Below are 26,064 nucleotides of genomic sequence, written 5' to 3'. Positions count from 1 at the left end.
AAGGAGAGAAAGGAACTGTCAGAACAGGAAAGGCAAAAGAAAACGATGGGAGGAACTCAGAATTTATAATATACTGTATGAACAGCCCTGATCCCAAATACTGTACTGTCCAAAGAGAGAGACAAAAGAGGTGAACTTTCCCAGAAGTGGCTGAAATGTGTTAAAAATACACCCAGTAAAGATGGAAACAGAATGCTGATGTGAAGCTACTACTGACCAGGAGGAAGAAAAGCCTCTATTTATTTGGGGGGGGGGGGGGGGGGGGGGGTATTTATATTTGCAGACTGTGCTTGTTTCAGTGATTTGAACAGTTGGACTTGTTTGGGGGGATTTGGGGGAATCCGCTCCTGCACACGCACATGCATCTATAAAGTCTGGGTAGATTAACGATTCTATATAAGAGTCTAATTTTATCTTCCTGTATAAAAATGAGTGAAGTCAGTTAGGAAGAATTTACATTAATGCGCAACTAAACCCATGAAATAGAGGGAGCGCGTCTCCGCCCCCAGACAAAGAGAGAGAGAGAGAGAGAGAGAAGGGGGGGCGAGAGAGAGAAAGAGGGAGGATGACAGCTCGTCTCACAACCACAGACATTTTCAGAAGCAGCTACACGGTCTGAGCAGCACTTCTGACGTCAGGAATAACCAGAGCAGCCTACTCTGTCATCCGGGTCTTCTCCTCTTCTCCTGTGCTTTTTAATATTTTCTTCAGCTTTAAGCTTCATCGACAACAGCCCCCGTGCCCCCGTGTAAAGCGGAGCAGCGCTCGTCATTTGTTGCACGACTCCGTCTCAGCTGCTGCAGATTTTGAACTTTCCTGCTGATATCGGAGGATGTCCGCGGCGCAGCTCAACAAGTCTCCTTCTTTCTTCACGCACTGACTGTGGATGGCTGCGGAATGGAGATAGCCTTGGTGAGCTTTGAGAACGGAGGCGCCAAAGGGAGTGGTGGCGGCGGCGGCGGCGGCGGCAATGCCGAGGAGAGCTGCCGGAACGCGCTGGACGTCCCTCAGCCGGGCTTCGTTCAAAGCGGACTGGGCGAGGACTACAGCAAGGAGCTGAACACCCGGGGGAGTCCTCAGCAGCATCAGCACCACGGCTCCTGGAAAATCAACGACATGAACAACACTTTCAGCTGCAGCGAGAACGCCATGGATGCGCTTTTACGCGCGGACCACAGTCCTCATCTGTTCGACGAGGACATGATGGACATGGACATGGACACAGAGAGCAACGAGAGGGTGCTCATCAACATAGCCGGGCTCAGGTACGAGACCCAGCTCGGCACCCTGAACCAGTTCCCTGACACTTTGCTCGGAGACCCAGCCAAGAGGATAAAGTACTTCGACCCGCTCCGGAACGAGTACTTTTTCGACCGCAACAGACCGAGTTTTGATGGGATTTTGTATTTTTATCAGTCCGGGGGGAAGATCCGGAGACCCGTTAATGTGTCAATTGATGTGTTCGCGGATGAGATTAGGTTTTATCAGCTGGGGGAGGAGGCCATGGAGAGGTTCCGCGAGGATGAGGGCTTTATAAAGGAGGAGGAGAAGCCGCTGCCTCAGAACGAGTTCCAGAAGCAGGTCTGGCTCATATTTGAGTATCCCGAGAGCTCCAGTCCGGCCCGGGGCATCGCCATCGTGTCCGTGATCGTCATCACCATATCCATCATCACCTTCTGCCTGGAGACTCTGCCGGAGTTCAGAGACGAGCGGGAGCTGCCGGTCACCAGCCGGATAGACAACAGCACCGTGCCCCGGCCGTCCCTCACCTTCACAGACCCCTTCTTCATCATCGAGACCACATGCGTCATTTGGTTCACGTTCGAGCTGCTCGTGCGCTTCTTCGCGTGCCCCAGCAAGTCCGAGTTCTCCAAGACCATCATGAACATCATCGACATCATGTCCATCATGCCTTACTTCATCACCGTGGGCACGGAGCTGGCGGAGCAGCAGGGCCAGGAGCACCAGAACGGGCAGCAGGCCATGTCCCTGGCCATCCTGAGGGTCATCCGTCTGGTCCGGGTGTTCCGGATCTTTAAGCTCTCCAGACACTCCAAGGGGCTGCAGATCCTGGGGCAGACCCTGAAAGCCAGCATGCGCGAGCTCGGCCTCCTCATCTTCTTCCTCTTCATCGGGGTCATCCTCTTCTCCAGCGCCGTCTACTTCGCAGAGGCGGACGAGCCGGAGTCTCACTTCTCCAGCATCCCCGACGCCTTCTGGTGGGCCGTGGTCACCATGACAACCGTTGGCTACGGCGACATGAGGCCGGTGACGGTCGGGGGGAAGATTGTCGGGTCTCTGTGCGCCATCGCCGGCGTCCTGACCATCGCGCTGCCGGTGCCCGTCATCGTGTCAAACTTCAACTACTTCTATCACAGGGAGACGGACCAGGACCAGTCCTCCCTGAAGGACGAGCCGAACAGCGGCAGGGCGAGTCCCGAACTCAAGCGCAAAGGCAGTAAGTCGTCCGCGAAGTCGCAGGATGTGGAGAACAACGACCCGAGCGCTGCGGTGGAGAAGGCGAACATCAAGGCGAACAGCAGCATGGACTTCAAGAGATCCCTTTACGCGTTTTGCTTGGACACACGGGAGACGGACCTGTAGTCCCGCACTTGTCACTTTTAAGCCATTTACATCAGAGCAGGAGGATCGGCGCTTTACAATCCTGAGATGTTTTCAAAAAAGAACCGTTTGCCCCCGAACAGCCTGATGGTGAGTCAGGCCCTTTAACAACAGCAGCCTCTTCGGACTGTGTTTGGGGATTAATTACTTGACACCAGAGGATTAGCACAAGGACAGACTCTGTACATAAACTAGGAAACACTCAGTGCTTCGAAAAGAAAAAGCCAAATTTTATTTTTCGTACCTTTCCTTGTTTACGCTGAGAAGCTGCAGCAGACACCGCTTTTTGTGGGTCGGATATGATGCCGCTGCAGGTTTGGATACAGTACAACTTTATTTTTGAGGCAGACGCATGTTTTTCTCCACTCAGGTTCTGTCCAGGAGTTTTTCTAAATACTCATCCTTTAACTTTTAGAGGACGGAGGAAGATGCTGAACAGCGACAGCCTTGTTCCTGATCATTCCAACAGAAAAAACATTTTTAAGGGACATAAATGGGAGCAAGCAGAGTGAGAAGACGACACAGGAGAGGAGACTGGAGCAAAGAGGCAACACTGACCCAGGTACGTGTCACAAACCCAAACCATAAGAGCTTCTGAAATACAAAAAACAGCAAAAAAATGTCCACAAAGAACAAAGTACCTTAATTACATGTCCAACTCGTTTAGATAAATGGTTTCACTGCTGAAAATCCAGGGATGGAAAATCCATCATACAAAATTCTGTATAAAATGTTTACATTAATGTTGGCAACATGAACCTATTGGCCTGTAATTTATCAGCAGCTGGATTCTGACGTCTTCTAACGTTTGTCTAAGCTTCAGTTTAGCGTCAAACATGACAAATAAACACAGAATGATGTAACGGACTCGCTGCTCTGAAACAACCATCACACAGCGAAGTCACTAGACATGATGCTGCAGTGCATTCTGGGAGATGGTGTTGTATGATTGAATGGCTCCTGTTTCCTATATGTTCTGAGAGAAGAGGCTGTGGTCCGTTGGACCCCTCGGGTTTTAGAGACCTGTCTAACGTGAGGACGGACGGAGGCTCAGAGGCTCGACCTCTGCGGGTTTGAACGTGGTCCTTCTAGAAGTCGAGCGAAATGAATGAGGAGCAGTCTCCGGCTCCAGGTTCCGCCTTTCTTCCATCTCCATTGTCATTTTTCCTCCGCATCTTCTGGGCTCAGCTTTTGCTGACCTCGTCGTGCGCCTTTAATGGTTTCAGGATCTCTCGTGCTGACTTTGGGAGCGACGCGGGCCTCGCCGCCCGGATCCGGTTAGGTTACGTAACGCTGTGTTTACTCCATCGCCGCTCCTGCTTTATTACCGGGACAATTGTGGCATGAAGGAAACAGTCCTTTAGTATCATGTCTGATGTGTTGAGCCTGTCAGCGCTCGGGAGCTGCAGGACAAAAATCTGCTGCCGACCCACGTGGTCTCACCTACGCCGCTCCCCGCCAGCGGTGCAGCATCTGGACGCAGCCGAGCGGAAGCCAACGTACATGCCGGCCCGCACCTCCCGTTACTTCCATGTGAGTTCACGCGGTAATTAGAGGCCCGAGTCGCTCCGTCCCCCGGTCCGGCTCCTGAACCGGATACGAAGGCCGCGCATGGAGAGCCGGTGGCCGGTGGCTCAGAGCAACGGGAGCATCGGTCCGCCCACATGTCGACTAGAACGGAACCAATAAATATGAGGTGAAGTCTCAGGCGCGTGAAGAACAGCAGACACCACAAAGACCATAATTAGTCATGTGACACGTGTCTGAGCTGACGGCAGTTTAAAGCCTCACCACCTCCACGGTTACAGCAAAGGGCCCCACGCAAACGGACACACGGATCAGTCAGAACCTGTTCCCGACAGAGGCCTGATGCCACAGGCAGCGGTGAAGCTCACGTCCCGCCTGTTTGCTTTATCCTCACTATCTGCTGGACACGTCAATTAGCCAGATATAAAAGCACCGGGACGCCGTCCAACACTCGCATTCTGGCAGCGCAGCGGCGGTCGTGTAATCCCTACGCTACACATCCCAATTAGAAGCCGTCTGCTGTGGGCCGAGCCGGGCTCAGTGGCCGGAGACGCACCGGAGCCGCCGCCAGACCCCCGCAGAGAAGCAGCCATGTCCAGAACCAGAGGCCCAGAACGCCTTAGGAAACGTTTAGGGATCGGAGCGAAACTGGAACATCTGGTTTGTTTTGGACTAATTAGCAGTGTTTTTGTTGTGCTTGAGTTCTGGACGTTGTTGGAGGTGTGATCCTCTCACAGGCAGTTCCATTCCTTCGTTGTGTGTTGTTCTGTGCGACCTTGAACGCCTCGCACTGGTGTGACAGCAGCATTCGAGCATGAAATTTAAGCCGCGTTCTTAAAAAGTTGGGAACATTTGCAGAAGTTTTCCCGCTAATGGAAGCAGCCGTCAGAATGAGTGACGCCTCATTTCAGTCGGAGCGGAGAGACGGCAAAACTGGATCCATGACTAATCCCAGCGGCGACGTAATCTGCGGCCAGCGCTGCCACCAGGCACATCACGGAACACGAGGAAGAAAGTTTTCATGGATGCGTTATCTGGTTCCTCTGATCCTCAGGCCCCGCAGCTCGATTAGCCACGGTGACCAGACGCACGTGACTGAACATGGCCGTCGGAAGACAGCGCTTCCTGTGAGGGGCTGAAGTGATTAGCGTGAGCTCCTTTCTCCTGATCCACGGGCTGGGGAAGCGCTGGGAGCAGGAGGGAGCCCAGGACGTTACATAACACACAGATATATATATATAAAACACGCACGGCTGACAGCAGAGAGAGGGCAAAGGCCCGGCCCGGCTCCCGAACCCTGAGCCCGGTGGGTCCTCCGTTTTTACGGAGCTTCTGATGTCACCACTTTTAAACATTCCCACTTTCTGCTCGGATCCGTTCTTTGGACCTTGGAGCCCAGAGGACGCTGGGCGTGCTCCTGATCATACCCGGTTCTTCAGCTGTTCCTGTTTACATTTTATATCTGTAATGAAATACACAGGAAGTGAAAACATGATAAACAACGAGCCTCAGGCGAGCACGAGCCTTGTGTTCAGGTGTTTCTCTGGAGGCCGCGGCCGCTCTGATCAAACACAGCTGAGTCACCGTCACTTCTGCAAACGCTGAAGCTCCACGGAGGCTGTGACAGCTCACACCGGGACGTCACTGCCTCCCACGTCTGCAGGCGCCGGCTAAGCCCGTTGCATAAGAAGCCATCTTCATGGTTCCTGCTCCCCTGAGGCTGAACAGGGTCGTCTCTCTCAGCTGTTGGGGGTTCCTTTGTTTTCCATGTTTTCCTCTCATACAAACAGCAGTAATTAGAAGATTTTACAGTGTGGAGGCAGAGGCACCGGCATCATCATCATCTGGAGCCTAGACACCACAGCAGCCCCAGAACGCTGGAGCTAGCTGCCTCCTCACGTGGGTTGTTCTGGACCCGGGCTGAACCGGGTCACTGGCTGAGTAAATAGGAAAGGACTGGCCCGTCGCTGTGTGACAACTACGGGCTGTGAGCCGAGCTGCTCAGCTGGCCTCGAGGTCTGTGACATGGAAATGTGAAACTCAGATGAGCTTATGTAACCTAATTGTTGAGCCTGGGAGAAAAGTGGTTCTGTTCAGCGCGAGCCCTGATAATCACAGATATGCGACGCGCTTAGCAGACGTGGGTCCACCTCCGAAACCTGATGGAATATTGACCAGCTGTCATCAAACGTAGACTCTTAAGTTTGGTTTATTTACCAGTAGATGTGCTGCTTAACAGTTTGTCAAGCGCTTCCTATTTGGGGGCGGAGCCTCCCTGAAGCCCGGCTCTGATTGGCCCCGAGACAATTAGGCTGATTAGCACAGATGAGCAAAGGAAGGAGCGCAGCTCCACGTCTTGTTGTTTGTTCTAGTGAGTCAGCTGCTATTCGTTTATTTGTAATGATCATTTGTCCTTTAATACTGACGATGACCCGACTTTGAAGGAGACAACGTTTAGTGTAAAATCAGCACATTAACTGTCACATCAGTGTCTGATGTGTTTCAGCAGTTTGGTAAAAATGGGAAAACAAGCACAGCGTTACCTAACAGACGACTGACTGCAGCGCTTCCACATGAGCGGCTGAGCCATCGCTTCTGCTTCAGCGGCTCAGTGCAGCTCTGCAGCGGGCGAGGGAACCCACGCTGGGCGATGGGTGGCACCCCAGGGTGCCGCTCCTCCAGCTCATCGCCCACATGACCTGTCAGTGACTTCCCTAAATCTACACGAGAGCTCAGTGAAAACACTCAAATGATTTGATATGTGGAAGCTAACTCAATACAGGGGAGTAGTGTTGTATTAGTGACACAGTTTCAGGTTGAGCCCGTGTGAACGGATGGACACTCATGGGCCCCTGCCCCTATTTTTAGAAGCTTAAAGAGGGAAAATCCTGTTTGATTATGTACAGACGAGGTGGCTCAGCTGCGTCACGTAACGCGGTTTGTGTAAGAATTTGTCAGCAGCACGTTTGACTTCATGTGCCTCATCAGTCACACATGAACACACACATTTAATTAATAATATTCACGATGTGGAGCCCAGATATAAATAGACAGTGAGTGTGTGTGTGGTAGGAGCGGCCAATCACAGCAGGGCGTCGGTGGTCAAGCGAGCGTGAAGCGCCGATGAAACCATCGCCTACGTTTCTACTGTCTCCATCTCAGGCATCACATGGTGGAGGATTCAACAGGCTGCAGATGTCCAGCGTCCTTCAGCAGCGTTGGCTGCAGTTAAAGCTGCTGCTTCCTTCCTTCGGCCGCTAGGAGGCTGCCGACGCGTGGCATCATCGGCGGGGCTGCGTCCCAGGACACATGCTGATGCCCTACCGCCGCGGACGCAGTCCCTGAAGGCAGCACCGGTCCGGGCCCGCTCAGGTCCGTCTCGCTGCTCGTCTCCATCACATGTTCCTGTGGGTGAGGGCGATGGTGCGAAGCCGTGGGCGCGTGGAGCGCTGCTTCGTTCAGGCCACAGACGAGCTGAAGGCCAGCAGGGAGCTGGGGTTCACCGGGTCAGGACAGGCGCTCGGACTCAGGTTCAGGTCCGAGCAGCAACGATGATGCATGAACGCAGACTCCTGCACGCTGGATGCAGATCCCTTTAAAGGGAGTCATGGCTGCAGAAGCTCTCTGGCTCTAAGTGTGTGGTTATTAAGTACATAATGGTGATGGCGCTGTGATCCTCCGCTGTGGCCCGTCAGAGGTCAGAGCAGGCTTTGGAGAGAGACCCTCCCCCACGGAGCGCTGCGACTGAGGCTCAGCCGCCAAAACACTCATCCAACGCTGTCACACGTCCATTTTAATACAGCTGCTTTTTATAAATGTAGTGAAACAAACATTTTCTCCAACTGTTTCATAACAATGTTCACTATAGGCGACGTCATCATACCTTCAAGTCTTCTTCTTCTTCGTCTTTGTCTTCTTCTTCTTCTTCTTCTTCACACGTGACATTCGCTTCCACCGAGACCCTGACTGTCACCTCTCATTTGGTCAGAGCCGGATGTCAGTGACTTGCTGGGACGATCTTCAGCAGCTATTTATTGTGATGAGCTGAATGGATGAGAAACCAAATCTCATCTTTTTGTACTCAAGCCAAATTAATAAGTGTAGGAGGCACAGAAGTGAAAATAAAATCTCCCCCACAACACGCCAGCAGTAAGAGAAGCACACACCCTGCAGGTTAGTGTGATTTTTCACAACTCCAGCAGTGAATCATCACATCTAGCAGTCACTGTTTGTTCACTGTGCATTTAGTGCAGCTGATGTCCGATGAGCCGACGCCAGCGTGCACCGAGGCGGCACAGACCCGTTCTGTTCACATCATCGCAAGTCCATCGCACGCCCGCATGTCACAGGTTTAACGTGAACCAGCTTCGGCAGGTTTCACCTGAGAAACTGCAGAGGATGAATTTGGGCCTCCTGCTGGGACGCGAGCGCAGCGCTGGACGCTGTGGCAGGAAGCAGCAGCTGGGACCTAAAAGTCCTGATCACAAACCTTTTTACAGGACAAACCGCGTTCTCCGGGAGCCAGACTGAAACCCTGCAGCGCCTCCTGGTGGACGGTCCATGGAAGAACAACGTGAGGGTCAGAAGCTAAAAAGCTCAAAGGACACATCGATAGGAGACGCGTAGAGCAGAGACGGTTACAACACAACGTCAGATACACAAATACCTGCAAAGTATTAAATGCCTGTAGGTTGGTTTTAAAAGCCGGTTGTTCTGGTAGGACGTGGGACACGAGTTGGACACGTGTGACAGATATGTGGGAGACGTGTTCTGGAGGCGCGCTAGCACCTCGGGGCTCCTCGGGGAGCTTTCAGGGAGCACGCTGTTGCCGGATCTGGCCTGTGGGCCGCCGCTGCTGCATATGTTGTGGTGGATTACACTGATCCAACTTAATGCTTAAGACCACGCAATCATTCATAACTACAGGAGCTGCCGAGGCGCATCCGTGGACGCTGCCGGCGCCATCTGCTGCTGCAGGGGATTAACTTCGAGGAAGATGCGGGGAAGGTGGTGGTGGGGGAGGTTAAAGGTCCGATTGTTCTGTGTGAGGCCTGTGACTAATGTCTGATGTTCTGTGTCCACAGAGGCGACGCCACGTCCTCCACAACCACTCAACACCTGCTGCACTTCAGACTTCAGCAACTGTTTTTTGTTTTACTCTGTGCCTTTAACCGAAACTCACCAGTGAAACTTCAGGAGGTTTTCCATCTTCACGTTGAGCCGGACTCAGAGGATTCTGATGATGGACCCAGGACTCTGCAACAGAACCTGCAGCTTTCAGCCATGTCGACGTCCTTTTTCTACAAATGGTGTCAGTGATTTTATTCATATCAGACTCCCCCGTGCAATATCAGTCAATATTTATGTGAAGCTGTCGTGTGGACTTTGGATGAACTCTGGTTTATTTTTGTATTGATGTTGTACTGATTTCTGTTTTTCTAAACTGATGAGACTCATTTGCAGACAAAAAAAGGCCGACAGAAGGGACATAGGACGTTCAGACGCTTTGTCCAGTTTGACTTTTCCTCACACCATCTTCCAGGGCCGAAGCCATAGCCTGTCGGAGAAACACTGCGCAGCAGCGAGATGCATTCAGGGTCCGACACCGCCGCGTTTGGGTTTCTACTGTACCAACCAGAAGTGTTTGGTTTTCTCTACCTTTGTGTGGCCTGTTATTTTGTACTTCTTCCTCCTACATATCAATCAAGCAACTGTAAGTGTGCAAGTGAACACGACCGATGGGAGCTGACACACTGTAAGTTCTCAAATAGAAAGTGAGAAATGGGCCGGATCGAGGCGAGGTGGAAGCAGACAGCAGCTGACCAGCTTTGGGGGAAGGATTTGAAGCTCTGAATCGTTGGTTCACACACAGACCGTTTGAGAACTTACAGGAGTCCTCGTCTTATTGTTTCCATGCTGTTTCTGCACTTGTGAATCACGTCGTGTGTTCCCTTGAAGCTGCTATCCCTGACGTCCAGCCTTAGTCCTTAGTGCTAGAACCCGTCCATGCGCCTCACACTTGGTTCTGTTCACTGGTTTGTGACTTTCAGGGAATTGGCCTTTTCACACTGGCTTTTATCCAGGACTCTCAGTTTACTGCATTCATCTCTGAAGTAACAACGGGCTCAGAGACAGTTGGTGTGATCCAGACAGATGTGCTGTGTCTCCACTCTCATCATATATCGGTTCTGTAATGGATCTGCAGAGAGGTCGTGGATAAAAGCTCCAGTCTCAGACACGTCGCCTGGGATGCTCTAAAGCTTTAAAACCTTCTGGACCTCGGAAGCAGGAATGTTGACGCAAGCTTCTTTGTGATAACAAGCAGTGTTGTGTTTTTGTGACTGGACCGGAACAATAAGGCAAAACCCTTAGAGGCACAAACTGGACCCAGGTCCACAAAGTTGATTTCTGAATCCCACATTGTTCTGCTTTTCTCTGGACACTACTCAGTGTTTGTTAAGCTTCTGTTGTAGTGCTCGGTTCTGACTGGACCCAGCCACACTCACCCAGGGACGTTGGGTTCTGGAGGTAGTTTCCCTTCTGTGTGGCGTCTGTGGACTTCGCCGCCTGTAAGTGTGACTCATCCGTGAAACTGCCTCCATCCATCAATGACCTTTACTGACTCTGTTCCCACGGTAACTGCTGCCAAACTGGTCTGAATAAGCCAAAAGTTTCTCTGTGTATACGTGGTTTAAGTGTATCACATGTTAAACCTCATCCGGGTTAATGTTACGTCGTGTTTATAACAAGAATCTTGTTTCTTAAATGCTAATAATATATGCAGAAAACTTATGAAATAAACTGCAACGAACTGAGCTGAGTGTTTCCTGAGAAGTTAGTTGTACTTCCATATCTGGCCGCTAGAGTGCGCTATTTGAACAACTAATGTAAAACACTAGAGACGCCATAACTTAACAAAACTATCAACGATACATCAAACATTATTGAGCACACGATCATAGAGATTACGCTTCGTTTTTACAGATAGTATTAATTTACTACATGTATCTCTCAAACATACGTTGGTTTTCTCCATAAGAATATTTCATTCGATTACGGCTGCGTATTTATAGACGCTAGAATGCGTCAGCTGTTAGCTGATGGTTCAGTGTTTGAAGATGTCCGGAGCTTCATTAATTAAAGACGCATCCACTAGAAATAAATGTGTTGTTTTAATTTGTCGTGTACGCTACACATACATGAAGCTGCAGCCTTCGGCGAGACAAGGCGCGCAGGCAAAAGCACTGCATTCACAACTGACGCGTTAACAGTCAACCAATCACAGAAAGGCGCCAGCTCAGTCTTATTTGCATCAAGAGAGTTGAAGAAGAGCCGCCCCGGCGTCAACAGCACGTCTGAGTTCGAACCGAACGAACGATGCCTGAACCAGCGAAGACTGCGCCCAAGAAGGGCTCCAAGAAAGCCGTGACAAAGACCGCCGTCAAGGGCGGCAAGAAGAAGAGGAAGACCCGCAAGGAGAGCTACGCCATCTACGTGTACAAGGTGCTGAAGCAGGTCCACCCCGACACCGGCATCTCCTCCAAGGCCATGAGCATCATGAACTCCTTTGTCAGCGACATCTTCGAGCGCATCGCCGGCGAAGCCTCCCGTCTGGCGCACTACAACAAGCGCTCCACCATCACCTCCAGGGAGATTCAGACCGCCGTCAGGCTGCTGCTGCCCGGGGAGCTGGCGAAGCACGCGGTGTCCGAGGGCACCAAGGCGGTGACCAAGTACACCAGCTCCAAGTAGACAGTGCTGCAACCACACAGGCTCTTTTAAGAGCCGCCCACTATGACCTAAAGACCAGTCCTTGTGTTTTTGTGATTATATTCAATTAAAATTATTTTTATTATATTTTATTATACATGTAAAATGTAATAAAAGTAAGAAATCTTACTTCACTTTCCTGAGTTGACGTCATTGATTGGCGAGGGGCGCCTTAGTCTGCCTGCGGACGTGATTGAAGAATGATAGCTAGCTTGTATACTTTGTTTTTACGTTGGACTGGTCTGACCTTTTGACTAGCGTCATCATGGTTGCACTTGAATGGATTTTAAAGTGTTCAAACCCTGGTTCTCAGTATTTACAGCCACGAGAAGTCTCAACGAGCGAACACGTTGAAAGTACAGCATAAATCTTTTGAAAAAAGACGACAGTTGTGCAGACATGTCCCATGTAGGATGGTGACGTTCTATTGTAGGTGTAAGCACCAATATTGGACAGTGGTGGAAAAACGGCTGCTGTGCAGTTTTTTACTTTCCTGCATTTAAAGCTGCCCAAATGTGATGTCAAATTTAACCTGTACACATTAAATCCAATACATTTTATTTAGAATCTCAGAATTTACAATCTGTCTGAAAATAACAGGACAAAAAGAGGATGCACTTACACAGCAGTGAAGTCCGGCAAGTTTGTTTTATTATTACATTTTGTAAACAATATTCATAATGTGCAATAATAATCACCCATGATTTCTTACATACACTTCTCACCTATCATGTCCTTGTACTGTATACCAGAATTCAGCATATTCATCCCCAGCTTAGGTTTGTCCTAATAACACTGAGCTGTTGAAGATGCACTGTTCCCACTGTGGGATTTGTAATAATGAAGTGACACAGCTCGTGTTTATTATTATATTTCAGAGGCTGTAATTCTTCCAGGTCTGATGTGTATTTGACCCCAGTAAAGCTGCAGACAGCTCCAGTAACAGTCGTTGACCCATGTGACCTGAACTACAAAGAACAACGCAACTGTTTCTACCAAGAGTATTAAAAATCGCGATATGTTAGTATAAACAGGAAGCAGCTCTTTCAGAGGAAGTGCGTGGCTCTTAAAAGAGCCGTTTTTTGGGTGGGTTGTGCAGTCCAGTTTACTTGGCCTTCCCGGCGGGTTTCTCCGTCTTCTTGGGCAGCAGCACCGCCTGGATGTTGGGCAGGACGCCGCCCTGGGCGATGGTGACTCCGCCGAGCAGCTTGTTGAGCTCCTCGTCGTTGCGGACGGCCAGCTGCAGGTGGCGGGGGATGATCCTGGTCTTCTTGTTGTCGCGGGCAGCGTTTCCAGCCAACTCCAGGATCTCAGCGGTCAGATACTCCAGAACAGCCGCCAGGTAGACGGGGGCTCCGGCTCCGACGCGCTCTGCGTAGTTCCCTTTGCGCAGCAGCCTGTGAACACGACCCACGGGAAACTGGAGTCCAGCCCTGGAGGATCTGGTCTTGGCCTTAGCTCTGGCTTTGCCGGCGCCCGTCTTCCCTCTTCCAGACATAGTTTATTCAATTTCGTTATGGCACAATTACCGAACTAGCCCTACGACTGCCAGACCCACTTATATAGGTTCTTTCTCGTCGCTGATTGGGCAGGTTTGACTGTAACATGGTCTGCCAATCAGAAACACTTCCGTCATTTTATAAATTTACGAGACTTCCGCTTCACGACATCTGCGCACTACAAAATAAAACATAATTTTTTACAAATATATAGATGTGAAGCTTGCTTAATTACGTCAAGGTGCGTTTTATTTTTATTTTGCTGGTGTCATTTTCTGTGTACATAGCCTGATTAATTATATCTAGGCTACTTGTTCATGGATTTGTTTTGTTTAGACGTTTAATAAAAATGAGACGTCCATGTCCGCTGTAGCACGCGCGAGCCCATGTCCCGGTGTTACAGTAACACTGACATGTTGTACACCAGTCATTCGAGATAGTTTTCCTACACGTCCATTGTGTAAACCGACTTCTGAAGGGTTAAAGAACTCTTCGTTTAACCATAACCTTCCTAAACGCCAGCATTTAACTGATGCAGAATCACGTTTCAGATTTTACGCTATATAAGCAAAACGGTAACCGAAGAATCGTGACAAAGACATTGGTTAGAGATAAAGATTGGTGTACAACTACTATTTAATGAAGTAATTGTAGGTAGGACGGCGATAGAATAATTGATATTGTAGATACGCATGTGATGTCATTATGCAGCTTTATGTCCTAGTCAAAAGCAAGAGAAGAACGTCGATTTTGAAATCTAATACTAAACGCTCGTATGGAAACGGGCAATTTAACAGAACCACATGTAACAATAAATTAATATGAACAGGACTGAGGCTTTTATGTGACGTGCCTTTGGTTGTTTGGAGGTGAAATCGTTCAGCCTCCGAAGCCGTAGAGTGCGGCCCTGTCTGTGTAATTAATACCCTGGCTGTAGTCTCCGAGAACTGTACGGTGCCGCTTGGCTCCGCCTTTGCCGAGTCCTTTGCCTCCCCTACTCCGACCACTCATTTGAATTATGTTTATGTTCTATCAAAAATTAACATAACAATACAGGTAAAGATTCGCACCTTTTTAATGTAGTATGCGAACGTGATTGAAGGACGCCAACTGGGCGCGAGTCCGCCAGTTATCTACGGTAACTGCGCTTCCGGTTACGATTTTATATTTCAAAATAATGTCAAACATCGCATTTCTAACATAACACAATTATTATTACTGTTGGGTAAAATGAAACAATAAATCTTATTTTCACAAAGTTAATCTGCAGTCCAACATGTTAAAACATTTAGAGGAGAAAGGTTTTAGAGTTATACATCTTGAACAAGAATAAAACATGAACATGTTTAATACTTTTTCCGGTCGAAGTAAAATCCACAGGGACAAGTCCACAGAGCGCCAGTAGGTGGCAGTAGATTCATCATAAAAACTCCGTAGAAGAAGTCGATCCTTTCTATCAATTTTTTTACCAACCGCCAATAAAGAAGTAGAAGTAGAAGGTAGTCGACTCTTCACTGACCAGACATCCCTGGTCGCAAGGTTTACGTGCGTTAACCCTAGATTCTGAGACTCGGACTTTCATGGAGCCGTGACTATTAACGGTGTCATGTGTTGAAATGTGCTACTGCACCAAAACCAGAATTCAGTGTTTTAATAACTCATTTGTTCCAAGTTTAGCTAATGACGCATCTCCATATATTTACTAGTTTTAATTTTTTAAATACTAATGTGTAATATGGTGTAGTTATATTTAGCTGTAAATTATGGATCAAATGTGAGTGGAATTTATTCAAAGACTTGCTTTACTTGACTGTAGCCTAGAATGATGGAGCTCAGGGTTTCAAACTTGGGCCACTCATTCTGGTTTTCCAAATCCCCCTGCCCCAGCTCTGATTACCTAGATCAGGTGTGTTAAGTTAACCAAGAGCTGGATAAGCCAACTGACACACCTGTTCAAGGTAATCAGCAGAGAGTTGGAAAACCAGCGGGGACCCTGGCTCTCGAGGACCGCAGTTTGATATGCGGCTTAGACAGAGTAGAGTGATGGGCTCAGGTTCAGACAGTAGAGTCAAATGATCGGGGGCACAGTATAGTGGAGTGGAGGGGGGCTCACGGTAGAGTTGAGTGATGGGGGGGTCACATAGTAGAGTACAATGATGTGGGGGTCACACAGTGGAGTTGAGTGATGGGGGTCACATAGTAGAGTACAATGATGTGGGGGTCACACAGTAGAGTTGAGTGATGGGGGTCACATAGTAGAGTACAATGATGTGGGGGTCACAGTAGAGTAGAGTGATGGGGGTCACATAGTAGAGTACAATGATGTGGGGGTCACACAGTAGAGTAGAGTGATGGGCTCAGGGATCAGAATCATCTCAGTATCCTCGCTGATTGGCGGAGTGATGTCGGCCATCTTGGATTGTAGCGGGGAAGAAAGATTGATGCGGTGAGCTCCTCTTTTATTCCTTTACTTTCTTTTCCCTGCAGGTTCCCACCAAACGACCATTTAAGCAAAACACAACTCATGCGCGCGTTATCGCGGAGTCGGTTCATGAAGGCAAGTGGGAAAACGCGGCTGTGATCGGTCGCGGCCGGGTTTTGTTTCTCATTGTTGTTGTTTTGGGGAACTAACCGACGGAGGCGCACCAGGCCCGAACCCGAACAAACACGCCTGCTCACCGTGTTCCCCTCTGCTCAGTGGCCCGTCTGCACAAGTGCGTATAAACGGAGTCCACCGGGCGCCAGCCCGTTGCCTAGCCGCTTACACACGCTCCCGTGGCGCCGCTTTCGTTTGCTTTTAGCCTGCTAGCTGGCTTTGTGGTTAGTGTTAGCTGACGTGCTAACAGCCGTATGTTTTCACATAGAACGAAGGTAGCCTCTAGTTTACGTGCGCTCGTTAGCTAGTAGCAGCCCTTTGTATCTGACACCTAACTGGGCAGTTGCAGCTATTATTTCTTATTAATTTGACAGTCACACAGACCACGCGAAGCGGCATATCTCAGTTTATTTTAAACGCCGAGAATAAGCGCGTAGCTTTGACAATAACGTGCAGACAGAGTGTATAAGCTAGCATTAGCTTCCGTTGCTAACATTAGCTTTTTGCGACAGTGCTGCACCTTTAACGCGACTCTGAAACAACGACAGTAGCGCTAGCTGTTCAGTTAGATTAGTCTTTACAGCAGGTGCGTGCATAAAAATGCACACGCTGGAAAATGACAGCGTTAGAGCTGCGCTGCACATGTTGTACCGGTTCCCAGAGGCGTTAGCTGCGCCGTGGCCTGCTGCTGGGACGGGGGGCAGGTACTCTGCTAAACAGGTGTAATCCTGACAGATCGCCGTGGATCCAGGCTTTCACATCTCCCGCTCTGAAAGAACGCAGTGGCCAATTGTTACGCATTATGCATGGTTTCAGATTGTATGATTAAAGTAACCACTAGCTAAGTAAGTGTGATCTGTTAATAGTGCAAGTTGTTTTCGGAACAAGAATGTCGAACTTGGGTGATAAGAACCTTTGTCGTACACAGTTGCACCAGAATACGTGCTGCCAGTGAAGTTTCTCCGTTATCAGCTCATCTGTAGCATCAGCTTTGCACCGACTATGCACAATCTTTGCTGGCACTAAACCGCTTTGAACGACTTTGCTATTGCTGATTTGTCCAAAATTAGCTTTTGTGTGTTAACATGCTGCTAACGACTGAGCCGTTCAAGCTGGCAGTGAGCTAGGATAGGAAACAGATAAAGCTTCCTGATACACAGGAGGACACGTTTTACAGCATTGAGGATCAGACAAAGCGTCAGGAACGACCAAAACCAACTACTTGTTCTTTTGTTTTTGTGTGGTACTGTGATTATAATGTTTGCATTCTTAAGAGATGGAAACTAAAACGCCATCTGTTATTGACTAATCCTGATGATATTAATGTGTTTACTTTCTTACAATACAGAAATATACAAGAACGTTTTTATACTTTAGAAGCTGAAGACACTGTTTATGTCATCGTTATAGTGATTTCATTATTACAAATACACCTGCTATTTTTGGACAAAGCTCTAAAATTTGTTTTGGGACAATTTTAGGAATTAGGCAGGTTCACCTCAGCAACTCGTTATTCAGTGTGTCCGTCATCTATGGCTGCATTTTTAGGTGACACGCGGCATGTTTGGTGCTAATCGGAAGAAGTTTATGGAGGGAGGGGTAGAGAGTGACTACACAGATGACTCCAGCCTCTACTACAGCCAACAGTCTATGTTCCCTCCCCACCGAAACGAAAAAGACGTAAGTTAACCCTCATCTCTGCTATGAAGCAGAAATATTTCATTATCAAAAATTTGAAAGATTGTCATTTTGAGAGCGTTACATCCTTTTAAGGCTGGTCTGAGTCTCAAAATAGTCTGAAATCATTTTAGCAAAATCAATTAATGAAAGTGTCCTCTGTCTCCAGATGCTGGCGTCTTCCTCTGCTTCCTCAACGGGTCAATTATCACAGCTAGGAGCCAGTTTATATGGCCCACAGAGTAAGATAAACACACTCACCAGTCACACAAGCATTGAGGAGACAGCATGCTGCCAAAATGTAGCTCAAATGAGTTAGTGTAGAATTAAAGTGGCATCTCTGCCTCTGCAGGTGCTTTGGGGTTCCCCATGCGAGGGATGAACAGCAGCACGGCGCCTCCGTTAAGTCGAAGTGGGCTGAACCAGTCCAGCAGCCAGCTCTCGAGTCATGCATCTACACCCAACACCGGCACCATGCATACGCCCCCGTCACCGAGCCGGTACATGTTCATGTTAAACCACTAAGTACAGACCTACTACATATGAAACAGGTCATCTGTCTTGGTATTGGTTTTCTGTTTTGGTTCATGGTGCAAATGTGGCATCACAGTGTCATTTAAAGCATGTTCATTCCTCTTATTTTATCTTCAATTGTTGGCCAACACAAAACATCTTGTAAACGTCTGTGGACTGGCGCTATCAGTAATGCATTGGGGAAACCGTGAGGTTTCCTACTGCTTAGATGAGTCCCATATTTTTCCAAACCTTTGCTTTAAAGTCATCAGTCTTTCACTCACACACGTCTTCATTGTCTCACCAGTAAACACTTCCACCAGAGTGGCCTCTCTTTCAGTCTGAATGCTCAGACTTGTACCACATAACCTCAGTGTCCCTGTTTCAGACACAGCTGCTCACGTTACGTTCTGCAAGCATCAAACTGTGCTTCAAAGCCACAAACCATCCAAGCACAATCTTACTCTGTTTCTGTGTCTCGGCAGGGGAATTCTACCGATGAGCAGCAGGAGTGTGCTGAACCACAGCCAGCAGGTGGGAGGTCCGACAGGGCAGGCAGGAGGCATGGGGGGAGCAGGAGAGAGAGGAAGCAGTGGAGCAGGGAGGAGCGGCAGCATGGGGAGTCCTAGCCGATCGTCACCCAGCATCATTGGAATGCCCAAGCAGCAGCAGGCGCGGCAGCCTTTCACTATTAACAGGTAAACCGTCACCGCTAATGATCATTTTCATTGCTGTTTAAACTAAAGAGTAACTGAGTCTAAAATCAAGTTAAGTAGTCTGTCCACCAATGTGCAGTGGTTTGATTGACAGCATGTTTCTTTTTATTCAGGTTCATCTGTTTGATTTGTTTGAGTACTGATGTAGCTTTTCCTGCTAAAGCCCTATGATGTCTGTTCTAGTTGCTGCTGCTTAATCCTGTCTGCTTGTGTGTCAGTATGTCAGGGTTTGGGGTGAACAGGAATCCAGGTTTCAGCATGAACAACGCGCTCTCCAACAACATCTTCAATGGCACAGGTACAAAAAGACTGTCATTCATGCATCAGTAGAAGTTGAGATGTTTTTTATGGTACTTACTAATTTCTCTGTCCTGGTCAGATGGCAGTGAGAATGTGACGGGGTTGGACTTGTCCGATTTTCCAGCGTTAGCAGACCGGAGTCGGAGGGATGGAGGATCGAACCCCACTCCGCTGCTCAACCCGCTGGCCGGTCGTGCTCCCTACGGTAAGACACAGCACGCTTGAAGTGGTGAAAGGGCAGCAAAGCTTCTTTTCTTGAGCTTGTGTGCAAGAGTTAACGTTTCATCCACTTGACTCGGCATTGTAGTGGTGCTGGTGCGCTCTGATTCTGATCAAAAAGCAACTCAGTGCATCCAAAGCCAGTTTCAGAAAATTAGCTGACTGTTTAATATGCAATATTAGCACTAAAACTACATGTACAGTCATGTTTCTATTCGATCTCCTCCTCCACTTTTACCAGTTGGTATGGTAACGAAACCGTCCAGTGAGCAGTCGCAGGACTTCTCCATCCATAACGAAGATTTCCCAGCACTCCCAGGGCCAAACTACCAAACAAAAGACCCCACCAGCACCAATGAAGACAGCAAAACGGTTGTAGTAATTTTTCAGTTTATTTCCTGTTTTCTTTGTCTACTGGATTGTTCCAGTTGTTTCATAGCTGACTTTCCAAAAATCTTTGGTTCGGGTAGAATCTGAACTCATCAGGAAAGCCCACCTCTAACTCAGATGGTCCAAAGTTTCCCGGGGATAAGAGCTCTGCACCAAGCAACAACAACCAGCAGAAGAAGGGGATTCAGGTGCTTCCTGACGGTGAGGAACACGCGCTCTGAGGGCATCCCAACGACCCATGGCTCCACTGGAATTCATTGTGGGGCTCTGTTGTGTGTCTTAGGGCGTGTGACCAACATCCCGGTTGGCATGGTAACGGATCAGTTTGGTATGATCGGCTTGTTGACATTCATCCGGGCGGCAGAGACGGACCCTGGCATGGTCCACCTGGCACTGGGCTCCGATCTCACAACGCTTGGCCTCAACCTCAACTCACCCGAGTATGATGGACACACAAACGCAACCACTGCACACATTTTCCCCAAATTACTCTTCTGTCTTTGTGAACTTGAATGTGTATCTTTGTCTGTTTATCAGAAATCTTTATCCCAAGTTTGCGTCTCCCTGGGCATCAGCTCCATGTCGACCACAAGATATAGGTGAGTCTGAATGTAAAACTAAAAATGTTTTGAACTGGGGGACTAAAACAGGATGACCATGATTCTGTATAAATAAGCACCTGTTAGTAACTAATGCCTCTGAGGCACAAATAAAGCTAAGGTTCAGCATTTTTTATTCTCGTCTGGCTTCCAAAAGGCCAAAATTTACTAATGCTGTTGTAATGTGATAAATTACAACTTGATTAACTCTTTGTTTATCTTTATTGAGTCTCTGTTTTTAATTGTCCTCTTCCTTCAGACTTCCACGTCCCCTCAGAGTATTTAACAAACATCCACATACGAGACAAGGTTTGTGCTCAATCACAGGATTCTTTTCATTTGAACTGACAGTATTGTCAGTGATTTAATGTCTTAGCTGTAAAACTGTCACTGGATTAATTAAATTAATTAAACTTCCTCGTTCGCAGTTAGCAGCTATCAAGTTGTCTCGGTATGGTGAAGATCTGCTGTTCTATCTCTACTATATGAACGGGGGAGACCTACTACAACTGTTGGCTGCAGTAGAACTGTGAGAACACACATTAAAAGTCGAATCTTTAAACTGTCACGTGATTGAACAAAACCTGTCAGTGACATCTGTGTAAACTAAAGTCTTGCAGGGTAAATTCAGATTTCATTTTCATTAAGCAGTTGAAGGAAGCAGTGCTACGATATAAAGCTCCCACTCCTTAAACCCGTAATGCAAACATCCAGCTGAATTCAGCAGTGCAATAGTTTTTGTGTGTTTTCTATAAACTGTTTTCCAGCTCCTAATCAGACACAGAGGCAAACGTTTGTGTGTACTGTTCCAGCTTTAACAGGGACTGGCGGTACCATAAAGAGGAGCGGGTTTGGATCACTCGAGCTCCAGGGATGGAGCCCACGCTGAAGACCAATGCCTACGAGAGAGGGACCTACTACTTCTTCGACTGCCTCAACTGGAGGAAGGTGGCCAAGGTGAGCAGGTTGTCAGTGAGCGTTGTGAGCGTGTCCAGCAGGTAACGCAGGTGAAGGACTCGGGTTTGCTGCTGACTGCTGTCACTGTGTTCAGGAGTTTCATCTGGAGTATGACAAGCTAGAAGAACGACCTCATGTCCCCTCCACCTTCAACTACAACCCTGCCCAGCAGGCCTTCTGATTGGCTCCCCGCCTCCTGCCTGCCTGCCATTGGTCCTCCTGGCTCATCACTCATCGCCCATTTAGGTTTTTTCTACCTCCACACACTCAAAGTGAATCTGGCCATGAAGGACTTGGGAGGGGAGGGGACCTCTGCCCTCCCAAATCTCAGTAGAGTTCCTCATTTGACTCTGTTCTGATTTCTGTTTGCTCTTTACCTCATTTCTGTTGTTGTTCTTTTCCCACCCCTTCATGAGTTTGGTTCAGTTGGTCTGTTATGTGGAGCACAGACTTAAAGAGAGCACAGTACGACACTGACACAAGCACTAAATAACTGTCCATCACACCACGTGATTCGTGTTTCTATTCCGTCTTAAGAATTATTCTCTATTTTTGTCTAGAGAAGCTTTTAAACAGATTCAGATTTTAACGCAGAATAAATCACCTGTGGGGATGGATAATTATTTTACACTGTGTTACTCTACTGACCTTTGGCAGGAACTGAAAATATTTATCATCTCCTTTTGTTTTTACCAGGTTTGTCCAGCATTAAAATCTAAACACACACACAGCAGCAGATGGTGAGCAGTCAGGACAGGAATTGCAATGTACATTGTAGCACTATTTCATAATAAAAGAAGAAAAAATATCTTTTTTTATGGCTTGTTATGTTGCGCCTGAAGCAGCAGCATTTTCCTAAATTAGAATTTTTTCTATTTTTTTTTTTTTTTTCAATTTTTATTGTCAACAAATCCTCTGATTTAGCGCTAAGCCGATTAGTTCTCACACAACATAGTTTTAAAATAGTTTTGTTCTGCAGTGGTCATTAACTTTGGCAGCAGATCTCTGTGGGGGATCTTCTAAGTGGTATATTAATAGATATCACTGATTGCTCCTGAAGGCTTCAGGCTATTGTCACCTCCACTTGTTTTGTGAATCCCGACTTGTCTGAACATCAAGTTTGATGGCATGTAGAAAGCTAAATAGAATGACCACAGGAGAAGGTCAAGCAGGGAACTACGCCTTCAGGACTAAACCTGTCAAACACCTGCTGTCAGTGAGTTTCCATGCACTGTTTTTCATCTCTCTTAGTTGTCCCAACATAACAGTTCCTGCTCTGACCACACAAACACCTGTTTATTTACTTTTAATATTTAATGTCTGATTTTTTTAAGCACTTGTCCATCATCTACAACAACTCAGTACAGCTGTGACCTGTACTATGATGCTGCAGGCAAAGTTTGACATTTAGAGAACATTCACGTCAGATGTACGTGTTTCACCCAGGTCATATTTGTCCCAAAGCTTCTGTTTAGTGGAAATTGGACTTGTTTTGCATCTGGAAGGCTTCATCAGTTTTCCAGAGCCTTCAGGAAGTAAACCTAGATCCAGTTGCCACTGAACAGCAGTGGTAGATGTCCACAGACCGTTTTTACTGAATGGTGGATGGTTGGTTTGGTATGAAGACCACAAACTGTATCTGAACCAAACCCACACACCCGATGTTTGGGGAAAAGCATGTTTTGGGTGCGACTGCAAAGACATTTGACAGCTTTGCATAGCCTGGTAGATTACTCTCGTTACGTCTGGTCTGGCTTCAGGTACGACAGTTTCCGGTCTTCAGACTAAGCTGACGGCTTCAAATAATAAAACTTCAGTTTCCAAACTGAACTTTCAGTAAGAAACTGTAAATTTCCTAAAAGTCAAACTTCTTTCTTTAAGGTCACTGCATCTCCACAAGGCAATATCACGCCAAGTTTTTTTTTTTTTTTTTTTATAGGAAAACATCATTTTACTTTGAAATTCCCTCCAGGAGGCACCAAAATGCAATTATGTATATATATATTTAAATATATATATATGTACACACTTATATAGGAGGCAGCATTTGTAAGAAAAAGAGGAAAAACAAAAAAAAGGAATTTGACTAAAATGAGGAGGTGCTGCACCTCTGCTGGCCGCTAGTAAGTGATGCAATACTAGGCTTCCCGTTACTACGGAAACCACCATGGCAACTGATGACAGGGGACCACGACCGACTCCGCCCACACCGACCACCTTCTGGCAGCAGCCGTTGCTCTCGATACAACATTGGTTGCCATAACTACAGGGGCCAGCTCTTTCACACTGCAGCAGCAACGCCAAGGACACGCCCACAGACCCCATGTGACCTGTTGGAGACGATTCGATTGGAGGATGAGGACTGAGGCACTAGGCCGTTGGCTGTTTTATTAAATATGGCAGCTAGTGTTTTAATAGGATAAAAGAATCAAATAAATATTCTGGTAATGAAACTGAAAGTTGACTCTAGTTGTTGTTTCTTACTGAACTGAATGTGTACAGATTAAAACCACACAACTCAAACCTAGGAGTCAGAGGTGATGAGACATTGGTGCTACTACACACCCGTGAATGCAAAGTGTTTATTCTTGTGCATACATTTTTTTAGCATTAAATGTTCCTTATCTAATAATTATCTAATGCTGTTCCACCTCTAATTAAACATCTGTGATATTGAAAGTCATCTCCAACAGAAGTTGCAACTTGCGCTAATTTTCCTACAGCTGATTTTTCTTATCCCAGTTTTCCCAGTCTGTCTCTGCACAGGATCCCAAACCTCCCTGATCCAGGCGTTGATCCAAAGGACACATCTGTCAGCAGGAGAACCGGACCCCGACCGGCCAAAGATCCACTTTAGTGATGTTGTCTTGTTTTTCCTCATCCATGTTTCCTTTTAGATAAAACTTAACAGTGATCTGCTAGAAGTAAAAGCTGCATCAGCAAAAACTAAGTAGTTCAAGGTTCTCGGCTACTGAGGTTCACATCTTCAAACTGCTCATGTTTGTCAGTCTAAATTAGTTATAGTGACAGAAATTAAAAAGAAGCCAGACGTCCCAACAGCTGGAGTCTGCAGATGTTTGAACCTCAGACCACAGCTGTTTTTTTTCGTTATTATGACGTCAGTTTGATTAGACTGTCAATAGTTATGGATCAGCTGGTTCAGTGGCCTGTCCACATGATGGCGCCATTTGCTAAAGAAAGAACAGCTGCAGGAGGCAAAATGAAAAATAAAATGTTAGTTATTATTTTTGGTCGTTTAATGTGCCATGATGCCAGTGAGACCAATCATATTCTACATGTGGTGAATAATATATGAATAGTGTGTATCACTGTGTGTACCTTTGTAATGTTTGTATATTTGTATTTTAAGTATTTGTTTTTTAAGACGAATATCTAATATCTCAAACTCCCACCTTTCATCCACGTTTGATTTTGTTTCTTTAAAAGTGCACAACATATTGCACAGTTTGTCTTGCTCAGTATCTTTTGCACAGTTAAAAAATATTGTCACTGTTTTTTATCCTGTTTTGCCTGTTTGTTCTTTGATAACTGTCTATGGCTGTTGCAAACAAAATAATTGCCCCATTGTGGGATAAATTGATAAATTGTAGTCTTATCTGACCTGACAATACAACAATGTTCCATGCTTTCTTTATCAACAAATTAACGTATTGACTTTTCATTACAGCTGCAGCAGATGAAGTGTGATGGAGACAACTTGAGGTAAAGACACACACAAACACAACTAGAGACAGAAATACGCTCTGGTTCCCTGAACACTAATGTGAGAACAATAAAAGAGATGTATTGAGGTGATAAAAGCAGCAGCAGAGCAGATTCTACTGCAGACAGTGGAGATTAAAGTCATCTGTTCAGTTTAGGAAACGACTGAGCAGCTTCTGAGGAACAAATAGGACTCGACTTGAGCTGAAGAACCAAACTGAACAAAAGTAACTGAACAGCAACATTCCATTATTTGCACATGTGCAATGTCTAGAAAGAAAGAATGAGGAAAGTCTCTGCGTCATAATAACGGCAGTAACTGAGAAGCTGTAACTGAGGCTAAGAGTCAAAGACTGATGCAGAGCCTTCATGGTGACTGTTTGCTGGAGTTTTCTAGCAGGTAAAGTTTTATTAGCTCGGTTCGCTCTCGCTGTGTTTGGACCTTTTGTTGTTCTTCAGTCTGACTCCTTCATCATCTTGTTGCTTCACCTTCCGGTCTCGTTGATGTCCGCAGACGACCTGATGTGGCGCCGCGGCTCCACGTTGCTTTCTCAGTGATTTCAGTCGTGTCCATAATGAGGGATATTACCCGTCTGTCGACCACTGCTGGGATTTTCAGCCAAATGTTGCTTCTGCAAATGTTGTGCAGCCTAATCGCTTTATCTGACTGTTGGTTCAGTCTTTTCTGCTGCTTTATGTCAGAAGAGCCAAATCCCATCCACAGAGGAAACCAACTGTCCTCACAGCTCGCCCTTTGCATTTGTTCCTTACATTTCACATTCATTTTTTACCACAGATGTGTAAAACTAACGTGAACATGTTGTTGTTGTTGTTGAGCGCGTGACGGTTGTATTTTCATGCTGCTGTGCGGATTGTTTTCCAGCTCTCAGCAGGGACACGTGGCCCATGTGCTTCCACGCTGATGTCCGTTATTATTTGTAATCTTTTGATCTGCG

At 47.2% G+C, this 26,064-nt stretch overlaps 4 protein-coding genes across 10 annotated transcripts; 3 read left to right on the top strand and 1 right to left on the bottom strand.

The window, feature by feature from the left end:
• Nucleotides 1-548: 548 nt before the first annotated feature.
• LOC114862514 (potassium voltage-gated channel subfamily A member 1) lies at nt 549-10,964 on the top strand. 4 transcript variants are annotated; one of them, XM_029162919.3, is made up of 3 exons: nt 549-2,936; nt 3,038-3,184; nt 9,234-10,964. In XM_029162919.3, exon 1 carries the CDS (start codon nt 898-900, stop codon nt 2,602-2,604), a length of 1,707 nt encoding a protein of 568 aa, XP_029018752.1. In that variant the 5' UTR covers nt 549-897; the 3' UTR covers nt 2,605-2,936; nt 3,038-3,184; nt 9,234-10,964. The 4 variants fall into 4 exon arrangements, with proteins under 4 accessions (XP_029018752.1, XP_029018750.1, XP_029018748.1 ...); XM_029162917.3 differs by adding an exon at nt 7,312-7,521 and having other exon boundaries at nt 549-3,184; XM_029162915.3 differs by having other exon boundaries at nt 549-3,184.
• Nucleotides 10,965-11,489: 525 nt separating this feature from the next.
• LOC114862553 (histone H2B 1/2-like) lies at nt 11,490-12,053 on the top strand. Its single transcript, XM_029163009.3, has one exon. The coding sequence runs from the start codon at nt 11,527-11,529 to the stop codon at nt 11,899-11,901; it is 375 nt and encodes a 124-aa protein (XP_029018842.1). The 5' UTR covers nt 11,490-11,526; the 3' UTR covers nt 11,902-12,053.
• Nucleotides 12,054-12,548: 495 nt separating this feature from the next.
• Nucleotides 12,549-13,467, bottom strand: LOC114862551 (histone H2A-like). The gene has a single exon (XM_029163008.3). The coding sequence runs from the start codon at nt 13,415-13,417 to the stop codon at nt 13,025-13,027; it is 393 nt and encodes a 130-aa protein (XP_029018841.1). The 5' UTR covers nt 13,418-13,467; the 3' UTR covers nt 12,549-13,024.
• Nucleotides 13,468-15,681: 2,214 nt separating this feature from the next.
• On the top strand, nt 15,682-23,844 carry LOC114862515 (CCR4-NOT transcription complex subunit 2-like). Of its 4 annotated transcripts, XR_003786986.3 has the most exons (16): nt 15,891-15,975; nt 17,563-17,694; nt 17,861-17,933; nt 18,044-18,191; nt 18,690-18,902; nt 19,139-19,218; nt 19,300-19,425; nt 19,681-19,811; nt 19,910-20,030; nt 20,113-20,269; nt 20,367-20,428; nt 20,688-20,737; nt 20,857-20,957; nt 21,241-21,385; nt 21,480-21,631; nt 22,082-23,844. XR_003786986.3 is itself a non-coding variant. In XM_029162921.3 (15 exons), the coding sequence occupies exons 2-15, from the start codon at nt 17,575-17,577 to the stop codon at nt 21,564-21,566; spliced, it is 1,614 nt and encodes a 537-aa protein (XP_029018754.1). In that variant the 5' UTR covers nt 15,682-15,864; nt 17,563-17,574; the 3' UTR covers nt 21,567-23,844. The 4 variants fall into 4 exon arrangements, 3 of the variants coding, with proteins under 3 accessions (XP_029018754.1, XP_029018753.2, XP_029018755.1); XM_029162921.3 differs by lacking the exon at nt 15,891-15,975 and adding an exon at nt 15,682-15,864 and having other exon boundaries at nt 21,480-23,844; XM_029162920.3 differs by having other exon boundaries at nt 15,951-15,975; nt 21,480-23,844.
• Nucleotides 23,845-26,064: the final 2,220 nt, after the last annotated feature.

Source organism: Betta splendens, chromosome 9, assembly GCF_900634795.4.
Source record: "Betta splendens chromosome 9, fBetSpl5.4, whole genome shotgun sequence".
NCBI classification, from domain to species: Eukaryota; Metazoa; Chordata; class Actinopteri; order Anabantiformes; family Osphronemidae; genus Betta; species Betta splendens.
This window is presented reverse-complemented; position numbering and strand designations above follow the sequence as displayed.